Source organism: Astatotilapia calliptera, chromosome 3 (assembly GCF_964374335.1).
Source record: "Astatotilapia calliptera chromosome 3, fAstCal68.1, whole genome shotgun sequence".
Lineage (NCBI taxonomy): Eukaryota > Metazoa > Chordata > Actinopteri > Cichliformes > Cichlidae > Astatotilapia > Astatotilapia calliptera.
In genome coordinates, this window is record NC_137424.1 from 84,989,806 (window position 1) to 85,009,037 (window position 19,232).

Sequence of the window (19,232 nt, forward strand, 5' to 3'; positions counted from 1 at the left end):
TCTGTGTGGGACCACCCACAGAAACCAGTCATGTCACAGTCACAGCTCAGCATTCACTGTGGTGGAGGTCAGGAACTACCACATGCAGTGATGCTCTTATACTGGTCTTATACTGGCCATGGAGTTGTTCTCCTGTACAGCCTGGAGCTGGGACCACGAGGTTAAACCAGAGGTTACAGAACCAGGAGGTCCTGGACTCCAACAACATCCCACATGTTGGACCCTCAGTGTGACCATCTGAGAGCCAGATCGTTGGGAGATGAGAGGAGTCTGGACCAGTGCAGACCCTGATAACTGAGTAACTGAGTGAGTTTATTTACAGTGGAAGGTGAAACACAAAGAAAAGCAGAGCATTGCAGTGAACTAAACTAACCAACTCTAAACTGGGAGCAGCTACAAGATAATACAAAGGAACAAAAAGCCTGTGACTAGAAACCTGGAACATGAAAACCTAAGACAGGGAACATTGAACAAGAAGACACCTGGAGATGTCCAACAGGAGACACGCAGACAAACCAGCAACGAACAGAAGCAGACACAGGGCTTAAATACACAGAGGAATAACAAGGGTATGAGACACAGGAGGAGTAATGATGATGAGACCAAGGGGAAGTAAAACTGAAAACACTAAGAGAGAACACAGACTGTCAAAGTAAAACAGGAAACACAGAGACGTGGACTTGACGTGGCAGACAGAGCAACATGGAACAGAGGCAGAAACCAAAAAGAACTGTAACCAACACTGAAACCAAGAGACTAGAAATGTTAACTAATGAACTCAAAGATTATATCATGATTCAAAATACAAAACACTGGGTCACTGACAGTCAGCTGTGTAAATAGCCTGCATTTGTATAGCACTTTACTCAGTCCCTAAGGACCCCAAAGCGCTTCACACTACACCTATCCACACACTGGTGATGGCAGCTACATTGTAGCCACAGCCGCCCTGGGGCGCACTGACAGAGGCGAGGCTGCCGGACACTGGCGCCACCGGGCCCTCTGACCACCACCAGTAGGCAAACATGGGGTTAGTATCTTGCCCAAGGATATTTGGCATGCAGCCAGGAGGCAGCCTGGGATCGAACCACCGACCTTCTGATTAGTGGCTGACCTGCTCTGCCACCAGCTCAGGTGGCAGCTGTGTGGCTCAAATCCTTCCTTCACCATCAGGCTGAGTTATAAACATGACACTGTAATGTCAGAGAAGTGAGGCCCTTCAGTGATGTCACAGCACCTCTATTTATTTATTTATTTAATTATTTATTTATTTTGGAGTAATGATTTATAGAAATTAAATCAGTTAATCATTGTTTTTGTTGTTCCTGACTGTTTTAATAAATGCTTTTCAAACTTGCAGTGTCTTATTTAATTTTATTTAATACTACAAATGACCTGAGGGGGGCACCACTACATTGATAAATTCCAGCTGAAGAAGGCGGAGGAGAAGAAGAAGAGTTGTTCCTATCCGTTCTTTAAGTCTGACACTGTGGCATCACTGAGAGTTACAAACTGTGCAAATTATTTCATCTGTAATAAAATCATCAGTGTTGCTGCTTTACCAGGTGTAACAATTAAGTTTAACATCCAGGCATCCATGAAAACAGAATTTATTAAATTTAACGGAGTTAGAAGTTACCAGGAAGTTACCTCACTAGCTTCCATCTAAATATAATATAGCATGTTCAGACTGAGAGATTTAAGAAACAAATTCAAACGTACAGCCTTGCTGTCGCTTCCAACATAAATCAAGACAGGAGCGTAAACAGCAGTGACGTTTGCAGGGTTACTGAATTTGGGCTAGCTGGTATATAATGGTGTGCTAACGTGATTGCTAGCTACACACATATGTTAGCATAATATAAACAGTGAAGCTGGAGGGCGACTGCTAACGAACGGAGGACTTTTTTCCGCTCAATTAAAGTTAACATGAGGGTTCCCGATGGTTAGAGACAAATGCAATCACATGGCAGGATTCTGTAAACAGACCTAACTTCAGTCTAACATCCTGGGCCATTTGACCTCAGGAAATCACATGATAGGGTGGGGCTAGGGTGGGGCTAGGCTTTACAATGAGCTCACCTGAAACCCTGGCTGATTTTACTCAAACCAACTGTTTGAGTAAAAAAAAAAGAAAAAAGAAAAGTCTCCTCAACTCTGAAAGTCTCCGTGTGGTCAACAACATACACACATTATGCCCTTTTCGTGGTCTAAACCAATCACAGATAGTCAGGGGCGGGACCTCTTTGATTGGCCGTTGTCCAGTTGAAAATGCAGGTGGATAAAGAGAGGTGAGTAGCTTGAATAAAGCAATAAAGCTCACAAAACTATTTCAACAACCACCAAAAAGTAAATTTCTTAGGTTTTCTGGACAGGATCGAATTAAATTTCTAAATTTGCTCTCATTGCTAAAACAAAAATAATAAAAATGTTGTTTTCATCAACTAAATGTAAGTCTTTGAATTTTCCACCTAGTAACACTTTTCATGTTTTGACTGATAATTCTTCTTTAGGTCATTTATCAAACAGTTGGTAAAAAAAAAACTGAAGCTCAGATTTTTCTTTCGAATTAAGTCCTGTCTTTCTTTTGAGGCTAAGAAAAGACTTGTGTCTGCCACTTTCATGTCATTGCTTGACTACGGAGACGTAATTTATATGAATGCTTCGTCAAAGTGCTTAAATTCTCTTGAAACTTCTACTACCAAGCCTTGAGATTCATCACAAACCTCAATAGTTTTACTCATCATTGTATGTTGTACTCGACTGTAGGATGTTCTTATATGTTCATTTATATAGGAGTTTGCACTGAGTTGGGGGGAAAAAGCTCTCAGGTTCTTTGTCCCTTTATGCATGGAAACAGCTTCAGAATGAGCTGCACTGTGAGTTTTAACAAATGCCTAATAATTTAAATAAACTAAAAACAGAACTTGTTTTAAAACATGTCTAGCTCTATTAATATTAGGGGGACCAGGCTTACAGTTGCTCGTATTTGAAGAAGAGCTAAAAGAAAACAAAGACAACAGTACCAGAGAAAATGAAGGTAAAAACGAGGAACTAGTCAGCCTCACTAATTTGATTCTTCACCTTCATTATCCGTTTTCTCAGTCTGAAAAACTCTGGGTCAGAATGGTTTTTTCACTGAAACATATATCACTTATAGTTATATGATGGACATGATCTGGAGACTCGCAGCTTCCATGTCAGGGTTTCCACATTCAAACTGGATGAAAGGTTTAGAAGTTTCAGCTCTTTAACATCAGCCACCCTCTTTTTAAAGTAATTGGTCAGTTGACTCAGAGGCTATTTGATGGGCAGGTGTGGACAGTTCCTTTGTTATGTCATTATGAATAAAGCAGACAAAAGGCCTGCAGTTGATTTGAGGTTTGGTGCTTGCATTTGGAAGATTTTGCTGTGAGCAGACAACATGTGGTCAAAGCTGCCCTCCATGCGGGTGAAACAAGCCATGCTTAAGCGGTGAAAACAGAAAAAACCATCAGAGAAATGTCTACAATATGAGGAGTGGCCAAATCTAAAGTTTGGTCCATCCTGAGAAAGAAAGAAAGCACTGGTGAACTCAGCAATAGACCTGGACGTCCACAGAAGACAACAGCGGTGGATGAACCAAGTGAACAACACTTTCCAGCAGAAGGGCGTGTCGCACAGATCTGGAAAAACATGCTTTGGACAAATAAAACGAAGATCACCATCTCCCAGAATGATGGAAGAATAAGGTATGGAGGAACAGCTCATGATCCAAAAACACAGCGGAGGCAGTGTGATGGTTTGGGCGTACCAGAACAAACCGGTTTCTCTGTGTACCTGCCTGTACCACTCTTCAGGACGCCTACCCCTTAAAAAAGAAAAAAGCACAGCAATGTGTCACTTCCTGTTTGGGAACTGGATTTAAATGCAACCATGTCAGGAACAAGTGAAGAAATTAGCAAAAAACATCAAATGAACATCTTGCTGCATTGCAATGATATTGGGGACTGCAAAGCTGAAACGGCTTCACTTCAGCTTCGATTGGAGCCTATGTTGCTGGGGGCGGAGTCTGTGAATTTACTCTATTGGTGTCATAGCCCCTCTAGGAGTTCAGAGTTAAGAGGTCAGGAGTTAATGTTTCCATTGTAACACCTCCAGATTTGACAGAGAAACACTCATTTTTAACACTCGATTTTAACTACTATCATTTTACACCTCAGAGTTACATTAAAAGAATGTGACTCTACTTAGAGTAAAATTAACTCTACTTTCTACACATTCTGTCTCTCACAGTTGAAGTGTACCTCTGGTGCAAATTACTGAGCTCTGTCATCATTTTAAGTGGGGGAACTTGCACAATCGGTGGCTGACTAAATACTTTTTTGCCCCACTGTATATACCAGGCAGCCCAACTTCAGTAACCCTACAAACGTCACTGCTGTTTACTCTCCTGTCCTTATTTATGTTGAGATTGATAGCAGAGCTGTACGTTTTATTTTGTTTCTTAAATCTCTCAACCTGCTGAAATTCTCTGCCAACACAGAGGAGATTCTCAGGAGGAAAGCATCATGACCTTCTCCATCACCTGCTGGTTCCACTCCCTCAGCCTTCATACAGGAACAGACTGCAGCACACTGCATCAGTGTGCTCTAAAATCATCGGCCTGCCTGTCAGAACTCTGGCACAGGTTTTCAGCCCACAGGCCCGGAGACAGGCCAGTTTTGAAACAAACGAAACACAAAGAGCCAGAAACCAAAACGGCAAACACAGGAGCCCAGAAAACAACTCAAAGAAAACCGACCAAACAAAAAAGGGTCACAAAAGGTACAGGCGGCCAGTAAAACAGTTCCGAAAAAAGTTCAGGGGGCCGGCCTGGAGGTTGACAGCACAAAAGTCCAAACCCGGGCAGTTCAGGAGGCCGACCCTGTGAAAAGCAATGGTGGCGATGCAGGCGAAGTCGGTCTGGAGGCAGGCCTCGCAGAGGGCAGTGGTGGCGATGCAGGCGAAGGAGGTCCGGAGGCAGGCCTCGCAGAGGGCAGCGGTGGCGACTGGGCAGGTCCGGAGGCTGGCCGCATGGTAACAAAACTGAGAATACAAAATAAGCTCATGCAGACAGAACACACAGCAAGATGAGGGTAGATAAGGGTAGTCTAAGGAGCTTGGAAGAAAAGCGTCTGGACTTGTTCGCGGTCCGCGACACGGACACTTCTTCTTCTTCTCTCAAAAACGGAAAAATCTTGATAACATTTATCCCCTGACTCCTTCTGTACTAACCCTACAAGATCAAGCTTCATAGCAATGCTACTGAGATTTTGGACCAACCGTCTCCTCTATACCGTATATTTCTGACACTGCAAAATAACATGCTCCAAAGTTTCATCCTCTCTACAATAATCACATTTCCCCGAGGCATGCTTCCCTATCAAGAACAGTGTGGAATTCAAACCGTATGTCCAAATCTCAGTCTTGACACCACCACCTCCTCTCGCCTACTCCTTCTTGTGGCTCTCCTCACTCCCACCCCCCTTTGGATTTTATATAACCACCTTCCCCTCCTGTCTTCTTCCCACGGTTTCTGCCATCTACCCCTCATTTCTAGCTTAATAATACTCTTTACTTCCTCCTGACCAAAATTCACTGCCAGATCAACTATCTCATGATTAGTGGCTGCCTTTGCTAACCTGTCCGCTGCTTCATTCCCCCTTACCCCAGTGAGCCAGGACCCATACAAACACTACTGACAGACCATCATATGTATCCTGAAAAGAGTTTGCTGAACCTCTAATAAAATATCTGACCTACCTTTCGAGTGACCAGTCTGTATGTAGCCTGGTTAACTAAAATGGAAATTATTATTATTAATTTACTACTCGGCTACATGTAGACAAACCAAGGCTGCACTTGAATCTGAACAAATAATCGTTTTCAACGGCCTCAAATCTTCCACCCACTGTACTGCTAATAGAATTGCTAACATTTCTCCTGTAAACACAGACAATCCATTAATAATTCTCTTCCCAATCTTTACCATAAAGTCCAGAATTACTATTGCCACCCCCCACTTGACTAGCTATATATATCTGCACATACCCATAATACTGATCTATGAAACTGGGGGCAAATCAGGCCTAACGAGACAAAGGAAGCACAACCAGACACATTAACATGAGACACGGACTTTCAAAGTAAAACAGGAAACACAGACTGAACTTACAGACACAGACTCACAGGCAGGCACTGCAACAGAGGGAACAGAGACGTAAACCATAAGACAGAACTCTAACAAAGAAACCAAAGACTAGAAACGATAAATAATGTAATAAACTCAAAACTCCGGGTCAACGACTCAGGCATCCTAACAGTTTTAAACACTTCAGTGTTAATCGTTTTGTTTCAGTTGTTTGAACAAAGTCACTGTGTGAATATGTCAGCTGACATTCGTTGTTGTATACAAACTGATATCCTGTGATTTATGCTTTAATCCTGTGATACAGTCAGTGTTGTTGGATAAACCCCGGCCTCTTAATCAAATGTTCACACCTGGTTTCATTGATATCATATCCACCCAGAAATCTGGACTTCATCATTTTGCCCTGACATCATTATCTGAACATTAAAACTGCAGCAATGTTAAAATGAATCATGAAAGGACTTTGATGGCTTCTTTAAAGGTACAGAATATTAATTTTAAATATATGTTTACGTGATTAACTTTGACCAATTTGTTATCAACTGATTATGAGTTATTTTTTATATTCAGTATAAATCTAATTGTGTGGTGGGTCACAAATTTACTTATTAGGTAAAAATCATACTCAGTCTTTTTTATTTTTATGACTTGTTATCTTATGTGCAGCACTTTGTGATTCTATCTAGAAAGGTGCTATATAATTAAAATTTTATTAATTAATTAATTAATTTATTTATTTTTATCGGTGGCACAGTGGTTAGCACTGTTGCCGCACAGCAAGAAGGTCCTGAGTTCAATACCAACATCAGGCCGGGGTCTTTCTGTGTGGAGTTTGCATGTTCTCCCCGTGTTTGTGGGTTCCCTTCAGGTGCTCCGGCTTCCTCCCACCGTCCAAAGACATGCAGCTTGTGGGGATAGGTTAATTGGATAATCCAAATTGTCACTAGGTGTGAATGTGAGTGTGAATGGTTGTCTGTCCCTGTGTCCCTGCCTCTCGCCCTATGACAGCTGGGATAGGCTCCAGCACCTCACTGCGACCCTGAAAAGCAGAAGCAGAAGCGAATGGATGGATGGATAACTTATTTATTTACTTAAACTGGTTAAAACTGGTCTACAGACTGGTTTCTGTGACAATAATTCAATCATCAGGTTGAAAATAACAGGATGCAGGTAAACAAACACACAGCTCAAAGTTTGAGTCATTTATTTTGCAACAATGACCTCCAGTAAAAATCTGTCATCTATGGTAATCAGAACAGCAGAAACACCCAAATCATTCAGACACATGGATTACAGGGATTACATTACATGGATTAAACAGCAGACGTGCACATAAAGCATCAAACACAAGAGTTTACATTAGACCTGATCCAGGACCAGGATCCAGGCTCAGTTACTGGGAACCAGGATACGACCTGAAAGAAGAAGATGCGAGGACACAGTCACCAACACACTCTGAAAACAAACCATGGACACTGGTTTTAACAGATCAATGGCAATGATTCAGTAAAGTTTCATGTTTCAGGGCCTGAACCAGGTCTGAGAGTCCTCCAAAAAACAGTAAAAACCTGTGTTTGAAACATTAATGTAACTAACAGTTGTCTGGTTCTAAACTGGTTTCAGGTATGAACTGGTCTGTGAGTGAGAGTCCTGCTCTGACCTCGGGCCTTCCTCCTGTAGTAGATGAATCCAGCCAGAGATAAGATCAGACCCAGGATCAGTCCTGAGGCTCCGATGGCGAGCTTGTTCCTCTCTGACTCAGGCATGGACGATTCTGAGGAGGGATCTGAGTCACACAGGTGAGAGTCAGACAGGTAGGTATGTACAGGTGTGTACAGGTGTGTAGATACAGACAGGTATTTACCCCAGTCAGTGATCAGAGGTTTGTCCAGGCTGGCGTGCTCCACCTTACAGGAGATCTTCTCCCCAGACCTTCAACACAAACATCAGTGACTCTCAGATCTTAAACTTTTAACATTTAAACTTGCAGACCTCATATTAAAAATTGTTCAGGTTTCCATCATCAGAAATGGCGCTCCTGGACCTCATTCTACGTAGCTTGGCAAGAAAAGCGTCTGGACTTGTTTAAGTTGCTTGAAGACGTTTCACCTCTCATCCGAGAAGCTTCTTCAGTTCTAAGGTCAAATGGTGGAGAGTCCCAGATATAAACCCAGTGGGAGTTTCCCCCCATAGAGGGAAAAGGACCCCCTGATGATCCTCTACCTAATCAGATGAGCCGAGGTGTGAAAACGGGTGTGGGTCACAATCAGCCAGAGTTTCAGGTGAGTTCATTGTGAAACCTGGCCCCACCTTATCATGCGAATTCCTGAGATCAGATGGCCCAGGATGTGAGTGGGCGTTAAGGCGTCTGGGAAGGGATCTCAAAACTGGATTATAGATGGCAGAGAGTTGGTGTCATAAGCTCTGCCTCTGTTCAAAGATGGTCGCTCACAGTGGACATAGATGCTTCTTTCACTCCTCTTTCAAACCATCTGTCCTCTCTGTCCAAAATGTGAACATTGGCATCCTTGAAAGAGTGTCCTTTATCCTTAAGATGCAGATGGACTGCTGAGTCTTGTCCTGTGGAGGTGGCTCTTCTGTGTTGTGCCATGCGCTTGTGAAGTGGCTGTTTGGTCTCTCCGATGTAAAGGTCTGGGCATTCCTCGCTGCACTGTACAGCATACACCACATTGTTAAAAAAGTGTGTTAGACGCAGATTCAACATGTCGGTCTTGAAAATACTGCGTCACAAACTCTCCGCCCCAACAGGAAGAAGTGTTACAAAACACTAGAACTGAACTCACAACTAAAACTAGATGTGGAAAAGTTAAAACAGAAATAAAAACTAAACACAAATGAAAATGAAATTATTGATAATGATCAGTGAAATTGGAAAATTAAGTTTGGCAAAATGAAAAAAACATTACCAGATAATTAGACATCAGGTATGTCAACAGGTGAAGTCAGATGTTCAGACAAGTCATGATTCTTTATTCGTATACAAGTACAACACGCAGTGAAATGTAACCTGGCTGCTCCTCCACTTGTGCAAAAGGGGGAGAAGAACATTATATATTATACAACCCTCGAGGTTAAAAATCGAGGCGCTCGTGCTTCATATATTAAATCCTCCATTAGGAACCTTGGTGTTACCTTTGACCCAGCTCTGACACACACGTTAAATCTTTGGTTCGCTCTTGTTTTTACCATTGAAGAAATATCACTGAGTCCCATTGTGTCACGCTCTGAACTGGAAATGATTCTTCATGCTTTTGTTTCATCTCGCTTAGACTATTGTAATTCCTTCTTTACTTGCTTAAGTAACGCCTCCCTGGAACGACTGCAGGGTGTTCAGACTGCTGCTGCCAGGCTTCTGACACAGCATCACAAACACTCCCATGCCACGCCCCTGCTGATTCAGCTGCACTGGCTCCCTGTCAAGTTCAGGGTCCAATTTGAGATCGTAGTCATGACTTATAGGGCCCTGGGAACACGGAGAGTGGAATATGTAAACAAATCTATCTGTTAGGTGGGGCTGTGTGCAGACAGGAATAGGACCCAAGGTGCAGACTCCGGAGACAGAACTTAAACCAAAACAGCTTTAATGCTGAACGCAAACATAACATAACTGGAAAAACTCAAAAAAATAAACTAACACCAGCGGATTGACAAAACACACAGCAAAGTAAACGGTAGATCGCGACACGGACACAGAGAAACACAGGGCTTAAATACACAGAGGGAGCAATCAGGGAATGAGTAACAGGAGGGAAACACAGCTGGGACAAATCAGAACTGACGAGACCAAAGAAGCGTAACCTGAACACACTGAGAAAAGACAGAGACCTTCAAAGTAAAACAGGAAACACATAACACAGACTGAACAAAGACACAGACTCACATGCAGGCACTACAGAGGGAACAGAGACGTGGGAACAGGGCAGACACAAACACTGACTGAACACGGGGATATAGCAACTTAAGATACACATAGACGCGAACTAGACAAGGGGATGCAGGTGATAGGGGAGACAGAGCAACTAAAGAAGACAGAGACCTAAGCCATAAGACAGAACTCAAAGAAAACAAAAACTAGACAGTATAAATAATATCATAAACTCAAAAACCCTGGGTCGACGACCCAGGCATCCTAACACTATCGGGTTAAGCAGCTCCATCACAACACACTAACAAATAACAGAGTTTTTGCTAAGATTAAGCACTACTTTAACATCTTGTTCTTTTTAGAAGCTCTTTCAGTTCCTTGAGATGATCACATTTTTCACTGGTTTTGAGTTTGGGATTAAAAAAGCTCTGATATCTGTATCACTGATCCATGCTGTGGATTTAATTAAAAGTGTAAATAAACATGAAACAAGAGCACTATTATTCCCGAGATAGTAAACACAGCAGGTTAAAGTGTTTATGATGCAGCTGCTGTAAAACATTAATGGCACAACTTTAAAATAAAAAACCAAGGTGATGATGTCTCATTTCATTAAATGCCTGCTGCTTTGATTCCTCTGTCCTTGTGTTTCTTCCTTGTCTCCTATACTTGCATCTCTGGTGGGAGAAACTATGATATGTGGAGAGAAGTTGATTTGTGGAGAATGTGAAACATGGTAGTAAAAAAGGGTTTGAATGCATCTCTGCATTAAACATGAATTGTAGAGCTCAGCTCTTGTAGAGGTTTGTGTTTGTTTGCTGAGTGTGTGTGTAACCTGAAACACTTCCAATAAAGCAGATAAAATGTTAAACAGTAAACTGCAGCTGATAATTGAATAAAGACACTGAGCAAACTGATTGAGTGAAACAGATTTTTATTCAGGTTTCATGGAAAAGTGAGAAGATTTAATGTGGAAACAGCTAAGGAATAAAACATGCCAGCTTTACTTAACAGACTTCATTCTATGTACTTTTTTGAATATTTTAGCATCAATAAAGGAATGCTAACATTTCAGTCTAACTTTAAGCTCCATCCATATTTGTAGGGATTTGTTCGTCATTCATGACCTTTTTCCTGGATTTAACTGAGTTTCCATGGTCTCTGGTTGCCACATCACTGCTAGTCTCTTCATGTGTGGATTCGTCTTCACACTTGATCTTCTGACAGTTCCAGGAGAGTCAGATAGGGACAACAGGTGTATCTGAACAGCATGATTCAGTAGCTGTACAGAAGTGTCTTTTTTATTGGATTTTTTCAATTGCAATACAGCAAAGCAAAGAGGGAGCAGGCTTTATGTTTGGCAGCCATGAGAATAGAAAGGTGATTATTACCATCAACAGGTTCCAAACAGACTCACAGATTACTGACAACCTGACAGACTGGGCACAGGATGTGAGACTGGGCAGTCCTCTGTCTAGGACTTCTCTATTCCTGTTCAACGTCAGGACAACTCTGGGTTAATGTCATATTCTGATGATTCTACAGTGACTGGGTGTATGACTCATGGGAGGAGTACGGAGAACTATTTGACAATTTTGTGGAGTCATCTCAAGGGAATTAGCCTGGATTTCAACCCAGGACCATCCTGTTGTACTAACCACTGCACCATCATGCTGCCTGTATTATTATTATTGTTGTTTTCATATTTCTTTCTTTATTTTATACTGATTTAACAGAAGCGTTTCCCAAATATGGGGTAGATAAAGTATTTACAATCTTATGTTAAAAGCTAATTAGAGATGTTTATGCTCATGTGATAAAGGTTGTTCTCCAGGAAAATGATTCCTGGGAAATCAAGTGTCTCTAAGCCCCTGTCCAGGTACAGAAGACAGGTTTCTACTCTCCATTTAATTAAATCTATTTTCTAATTTGGTAATGAAATGAACATCAAATGTCTTACAAAAGAAATACATTTTTTATTGATGTTTAATCATCTAAATGAAGAGTGTAGAACTTCTAGTCTACACTGCTGTCTGGGCCAGATTTGAAGACATAGTTAAATGCTGCTCTTCCAGCTGATGTTACTTTGCTGTAACAATATCGCAGCACTGTCTGGACTCCTTTACTCTGGCTGGCTTTTATCTTCATTAGTTTCTCAGCCTTTTCTTTGTCTCCTTTCTCCATCATCTTCTCAATCAGGATGTCCAGATGGACATTGGTGGACAATGAATCAACATTCAGGGCGATCTTCTCCAGCTTGAGAACAAGCTGGTAAGACTCATTCACCAGAGTATTCTTCTCCTCATCGAGCTTTTCTTTCTCCTCTTCAAGAGATGACAAAAGGGTCTTTTTCTCATCTTGGTTTACTTCATATGTTCTCTTCAAGATTTCCATGGTCTTTTTCACTTTCCTTGTCTTGTTCACATATCTCCAGGTGTCTTTCACATGTTTTTCTGCAGGACACTTCTTGGTACAAACAATGCAGTTGCCATCTTGAATAACCTCACACATTCCAGGAGTCTTGGCAATTGTGCATGGATAGTGACAGGTCTCCTCACAGACAGTACAAGTGACAGCTCCTTTCAAAAAACCAAGCCATCTCTTTCCACCTGGGACAGCTTCTTGATCTTTGTAAACTTCATCAGTTTCCACGGTGAAGTTTTCATCATTCTTCAAGCCTTTTTCATAGAGCTTCACATCTTCCTCGGTCTTTTTAATCTCACTGATCTTCAAATCAATCTTCTCAATTCTGTCTTGCAAGTTTTGAAAGCAGGCCGTCAGTTTGATGCGTGTGTTCAAAACATCCACAGTTGTGTCCAGCTGTTGAGGTTCAAGTTCTGCTATGAAACACATCAACTGCTTGATTCCTTTTTGTGTGACATCATAGGAATGCTCAAGTTCCTCTAGCTCATTCTCTGCTCGTGCTTCATCCTGGCAGTTATCAAACAGGAAGTGAGCAGGCTCATTCTTTTCGTTTGTGGCACATTTAATGTTTGCTACTTCAAGAGCTTTGAGAGCATTTTTAGGTTTTCTTCCATCTGAGTGTGTGATGAGAGCTACAATGTTTTTCTCCACATCTTTTCCAAACAGAGACATCACTGAATTAAATATGTAGATCAGCCGCTCACTCAGTCGATTATCTGTCGCCTTCATCACCAGACCCACTGCATGAACTTCATGAACTCCATCCTCCAATCGAAACAAGTCCAATAATTGTTGACTGACGATTGCATCATGTTCAATCCCTCTGGTGTCTCCAAATCCAGGAGTATCGATGATGGTCAGAGAGTAGGGCAGAGTTTCATCTTCAAAGCCAAAAATCTCGTACACGACCACATCTGATGTCTGACTTTCTGTCTGGTTTTCATTTTTCTCCCCCTCTACGATCTGAAACCAGACTCCATCCTCCCACTTCACTCCCATGGTGTAGTTGATAAGAGCGTTTATCAGAGTAGATTTTCCTGCTCCTGTTTCACCCACAAGCAAGATGGTTTTATTTGTCTTTTTTGGAATTTTTTCTCCAACAGTCATTTTTGCCAGCGTTCCAAACTCCTCTTTCTTTGGTTTCAGATGGTAGAGAGCAGGAGATCCTGAAGAGATCAAAGTACTTCTGGAGATGACAGCCTTGAATTTAGATGAGTTGTTCCTGTTGAAAAAATTAAACACAGCTCAACACGTGTTTAAAACTTTATGCGGTGGCTTTTATCCATTGCAAATCCAATACATCGCTGGGGACAGTTAAGAAAGATTTTAAACCTATCTTTGTACAAACCTATGATCCTTCCCTCCATGCAGCCATCTACTCATTTATAAACACAGACCTAAAAATAATTACTAAGTCTAAGCCACCAGAATAAAAACATTAATCCAAGCGGACCAAACAACAAACATTACTAGACAGCAGATATTAGCGGCTGTTAGTATCCTATATCAAAACACTGAAAACACAATAGTTTCAAAGAGTGACAATGATTCCACCCAAAAGCTACAGGGAGTGCAGAATTATTAGGCAAATGAGTATTTTGTCCACATCATCCTCTTCATGCATGTTGTCTTACTCCAAGCTGTATAGGCTCGAAAGCCTACTACCAATTAAGCATATTAGGTGATGTGCATCTCTGTAATGAGAAGGGGTGTGGTCTAATGACATCAACACCCTATATCAGGTGTGCATAATTATTAGGCAACGTCCTTTCCTTTGGCAAAATGGGTCAAAAGAAGGACTTGATAGGCTCAGAAAAGTCAAAAATAGTGAGATATCTTGCAGAGGGATGCAGCAGTCTCAAAATTGCAAAGCTTCTGAAGCGTGATCATCGAACAATCGAGCGTTTCATTCAAAATAGTCAACAGGGTCGCAAGAAGCGTGTGGAAAAACCAAGGCGCAAAATAACTGCCCATGAACTGAGAAAAGTCAAGCGTGCAGCTGCCAAGATGCCACTTGCCACCAGTTTGGCCATATTTCAGAGCTGCAACATCACTGGAGTGCCCAAAAGCACAAGGTGTGCAATACTCAGAGACATGGCCAAGGTAAGAAAGGCTGAAAGACGACCACCACTGACCGTGTCTCCTCTGTACATGGTAACGATCCTCTCTAAACCAGAGTGTAAATTAACATCATGTCATTAAGTATCAGTGCAGGGTGACTGAAGAAGTCACATGACTGAGGAAAAGTTTCTCCCTCTGAAAACATCACGTCCAGATGAACAGAATCAACCTTTTGGGGATTATTTAACATATTTATATTTTATTTAAATTACAAAGGTCTGCAAAAACAAAATTCAGCTGCATGGGATTTTTTTTTTTGTAAATTTGATGCTTTTCAGGGTGCTGAATCCAAAAATGATCTCCATTTCCCTCCATCACTCACAGTTTTTATTTTTTTTCTGCAAAACGTGAGGAGTTTATATTAAAAACCAAACAGCGATGAAAAAAAAATCCACATTTTATTACAATTAACTGTGCATCATATCTCTGAATCCTTACCGTTCACCATGAACAACCTAAAGCTGTTTCACTCCTAATAATATTAACTGTAAGAAATCATCATTGGATGTGTTTTTTGACTTGAGTATAATTTTTAACTGTACAATGACTGTTAGTAAATGACCGTATTGATATATGTATGTGTGTAGGGTGCTTACATTTCAGATGTGTAGCCTTAGGGTCAGCTTGGCTAAAAGAAAAAGCTCTTCTCATATTTGAGAATATTTGAGACTCTGATAGTGTTATAAATAATTCACACATCATACACGGTTCATACAGGTCCTTGAAATCGTTGAAAATGCTTGGTTTTTATTTTGTCTTTTCAAGGTTTGAAAAGTGCTTGGATTTCAGATGTGGTGCTTAAAACTGCTTGAAACTGTATTTCATTTACAACAAATGTCAAACTAAACGTTTTCTTATCGGCGAAATAAAATGAGTCGCAAAGTGTAAAAGCTAAATGTCTTTGTGTGTTGCTGCAGCTTTTCCATTAACTTGGTGCGTTTGGCAACACCGTAGGGGGAAATAATGGTAATAAGAGGGACTGATCCACATGTGCACAAAGACTGGACATGTTTTTGTTGTACTGTATTTCCCTGGCTGTCATTCATGTGTTTATCGTGAGCAACTACACACTAAACTCACACTGTTTTGTTTTATTTTCACATGGTCTTACTGAGGTGAGGTACTGGTCTTCTTTAGTTTTCATATGGTGCTGGGAAAGCTGGAAAATTGACCTTGAAAGTGCTTGAATTTGACCCTGTAGGTGCATGAGCCCTGCACACATTATGCTGTGCATTAAAACTTGTATGTTCTACAGAATGTTTGTTCAGCACAATTATTTATTTATATTTCTAAAAGTTATTTAAACATTCATTCATTTTTACCTGATTTTGATGATGGTAAATGTATGGGAATGATAGAGCATTCTGATTGGCCCAGTAAACTCAGGCTCAGATCACCCACAGAAACCAGTCATGTCAGAGGGAGAATCAGAATCAGAATCAGAATACTTTATTGATCCCTGGGGGAAATTATTTTTTGTTACAGTGCTCCATTTTAAACCAACATTAAGACAAGACAGACAATACGCTAACTAAGAATAGTACAATATATACATATATATACATACATACATACATAAGTCACTTATAAATAAATAGCTGGAAAAGAAACATGTGTAGTTGTAGCAGCAAACAGTGTGTTAAGTGGATGCGTTGTACAGGGAGATGGCCACAGGCAGGAATGATTTCCTGTGTCGTTCAGTGGTGCTTTTCGGTAATCTCAGTCTCTCACTGAACGAGCTCCTGTGACTGACCAACATGTCATGGAGTGGGTGGGAGGTGTTATCCAACATTGTCTTTATCTTGGACAGCATCCGCCTCTCCGACACCACCTTGAGGGAGTCCAGCTCCATCCCCACAACATTGCTGGCCTTACGGATCAGTTTATTAAGTCTGTTGGCATCTGCGACCCTCAGCCTGCTCCCCCAGCATGCAACAGCATAGAGGATCGCACTGGCCACAACAGACTCATAGAAAATCCTCAGCATTTTCTGGCAGATGTTGAAGGACCTCAGTCGCCTCAAAAAATAGAGACGACTCTGGCCCTTCCTGTAAAGTGCTGTGGTGTTTTTAGCCCAGTCCAGTTTATTGTCAATGTGAACTCCAAGGTATTTATAGTCCTCCACAATGTCAACACTGACCCCCTGGATTGAAACAGGGGTCAAGTGTTTCCTGGTCTTCCTGAAGTCCACGATCAGTTCCTTGGTCTTTGCCACGTTGAGCTGCAGATGATTCTGCTCACACCACGTGACAAAGGAGTCGACCACAGCCCGGTACTCTGTCTCATCATCCCTGCTGATGCATCCAACCACCGCAGAGTCATCAGAAAACTTCTGAAGATGGCAGGTCTCTGTGCAGTGGCTGAAGTCTGTGGTGTAGAGGGTGAAGAGGAAGGGGGAGAGGACAGTCCCCTGTGGTGCCCCTGTGTTGCTAATCACCTTGTCAGACACACACTGTGGGAGACGTACATATTGTGGTCTTCCTGTCAGGTAATCAACAATCCAGGACACCAGAGAAGCATCCACCTGCATCGCTGCTAACTTATCACCCAGGAGGGTCGGCCTGATGGTGTTGAAAGCACTGGAAAAGTAAAAGAACATGACCCTCACAGTGCTCGCCGGCTGGTCCAGATGGGTGTAGACACGATTGAGCAGGTAGATGATGGCGTCCTCAGTTCCGAGACGAGGCTGATAAGCGAACTGAAGGGGATCCAGGTGTGGTCTTACTATGGGTCGCAGCTGGTCCAGGATGAGCCTTTCCAGGGTCTTCATGATGTGGGAGGTCAGTGCCACGGGCCTGTAATCCTGGGGGCCACTGGGACGAGGCGTCTTTGGTACAGGGACGAGGCATGATGTCTTCCACATCACCGGGACCCTCTGCAGACTCAGACTCAGCATAAACAGTTTATGAAAGACTCCACACAGCTGGGGGGCACAGGCCTTGAGGACGAGGGGACTCACTCCGTCTGGTCCAGCAGACTTGCCTGAGTGAAGTCTCCTCATTTGCATCTCAACCTGGTATTGAGTGAAGGTGATGGGTGGGGGAGGGGTGTCAGGAATCTCACAGGAGGCAACATGTGAAGAGAGAGGCTGGCACAGTGGTGTGGCTCTGGATTCCAGGCTGACTGCAGGTGAGGTTGTGGGGGTGGGAGCAGACACTGTGGTGTCGAATCTATTGAAAAACAGATTCAACTCATTGGCTCTATTCTCACCTCCCTCAGCTCCCCTGCTGTTGGTTGGCTGAATCCAGTGATGGTCTTCATGCCCCTCCACACCTCTCTCATGCTGTTCTGCTGGAGTTTCCACTCCAGCTTCCTCCTGTAATTGTCCTTAGCCTCTCTGATCTTGTCCTTTAGTAACACCTGGATCTTCCTCACCTCCTCTTTGTTGCCCCCTCTGAAAGCCCTCTTCTTGTTGTTGAGGAGGGCTTTGATGTCCTTAGTCACCCACGGCTTGTTATTTGGGTAACAATGAACAGTCTGAGCTGGAACAATGGAGTCGGTGCAGAAAGTTATGTAGTCTGTGATACACTCAGTAAGCCCATTGATGTCCTCGGCGTGAGGCTCACAGAGTGTTTCCCAGTCGGTCACCTCGAAACAGCCCTGTAGTTCCGCTATTGCCTCCTCTGACCACCTCCTGACAGTCCTGGTGGTCACAGGTTCCCTCCTCACAATTGGCACATAGCGGGGGGTGAGGTGAATCAGGTTATGATCTGACCTACCAAGTGGGGGGAGGGAGGAGGAGCTGTATGCATCCTTGACGTTAGCATACAGTAAGTCTAAAGTTTTCTCTCCCCTGGTGGGACAGTCCACATATTGTTTGAATGTTGGTAGTGTATTGTCCAGTGATACATGGTTGAAGTCACCCGAGATCACAATAAAGGCACTCGGGTGCTGAGTCTGTAGCCGAGCTATGGCAGAGTGGATAGTGTCACATGCAGCTGTGGGGTTAGCAGAGGGGGGAACATAAACAGCCACCAAGATGACGTGAGAGAATTCCCTGGGTAAATAATACGGCCTGAGTCCAACAGCACACAGTTCAGTGTCCGGGCAACAAATCCTTTCTTTGATTGTTATGTTGGCAGGGTTACACCACCGGTTGTTAACTAGAACAGCAAGCCCACCTCCTTTCCGCTTACCGCTAGCGATGCTGTCCCTGTCCGCCCGAACAGTGTGGAAGCCTTCCACGGAAGCATTCTCTTTTTTTTTTTTTTTTTTTTTTTCTTCTTTTTTTTTTTTTCTTTTTTTTGAACTGCACGCCACAAACTTTGAACAGATTTTGAATTTCACATGTGAAAACTCTCTGCCGATTTTTTTTTTCTTTTTCTTAATAAAAATCTCCGTCTGCCACATGAGGTGCTGCATTCTCAGTGCAATCTCACATTTCTCACTTTGCCTTCTTTGAGGCAAAGAAAAGGGAGAAATAATAGGCTGTCACCTTGAGCAATGTTACGCCACTTACCTGGTAGTATATTTATTTAATTCATTTATTTTTTATCTCTTATACCAATTAAGTGATGTCAAAGCAATGTCATGGAGAAACAGACATGTTTTAATCATGGCCAGGCACATTTGGAGAGTAGAGAGTGAAAACGAGAGAGCGAGCTGGACTATGGCATGAGCGTGAACAAT

The 19,232-nt window shown here is 42.4% G+C and overlaps 3 protein-coding genes across 3 annotated transcripts in view; all 3 read right to left on the minus strand.

Annotated features, from left to right (window-relative positions):
* Positions 1–19,232, minus strand: part of LOC113017424 (HLA class II histocompatibility antigen, DR alpha chain-like) — a 122,878-nt gene that overhangs the window by 27,420 nt on the left and 76,226 nt on the right. The window lies entirely within an intron of this gene.
* LOC113017413 (H-2 class II histocompatibility antigen, E-S beta chain-like) overlaps positions 7,360–19,232 on the minus strand; it is a 49,873-nt gene continuing 38,000 nt past the window's right edge. The window contains exons 5-6 of the mRNA XM_080299595.1: positions 7,833–7,958; positions 7,360–7,587 (exon numbers count right to left, since the gene is read on the minus strand). Coding sequence (XP_080155721.1) covers positions 7,562–7,587; positions 7,833–7,958 — 152 coding nt within the window. The 3' untranslated portion in view covers positions 7,360–7,561. The remainder of the gene's footprint in view (positions 7,588–7,832; positions 7,959–19,232) is intronic.
* LOC145425999 (uncharacterized) lies at positions 10,976–13,941 on the minus strand. The gene has a single exon (XM_080299560.1). The coding sequence runs from the start codon at positions 13,587–13,589 to the stop codon at positions 12,075–12,077; it is 1,515 nt and encodes a 504-aa protein (XP_080155686.1). The 5' UTR covers positions 13,590–13,941; the 3' UTR covers positions 10,976–12,074.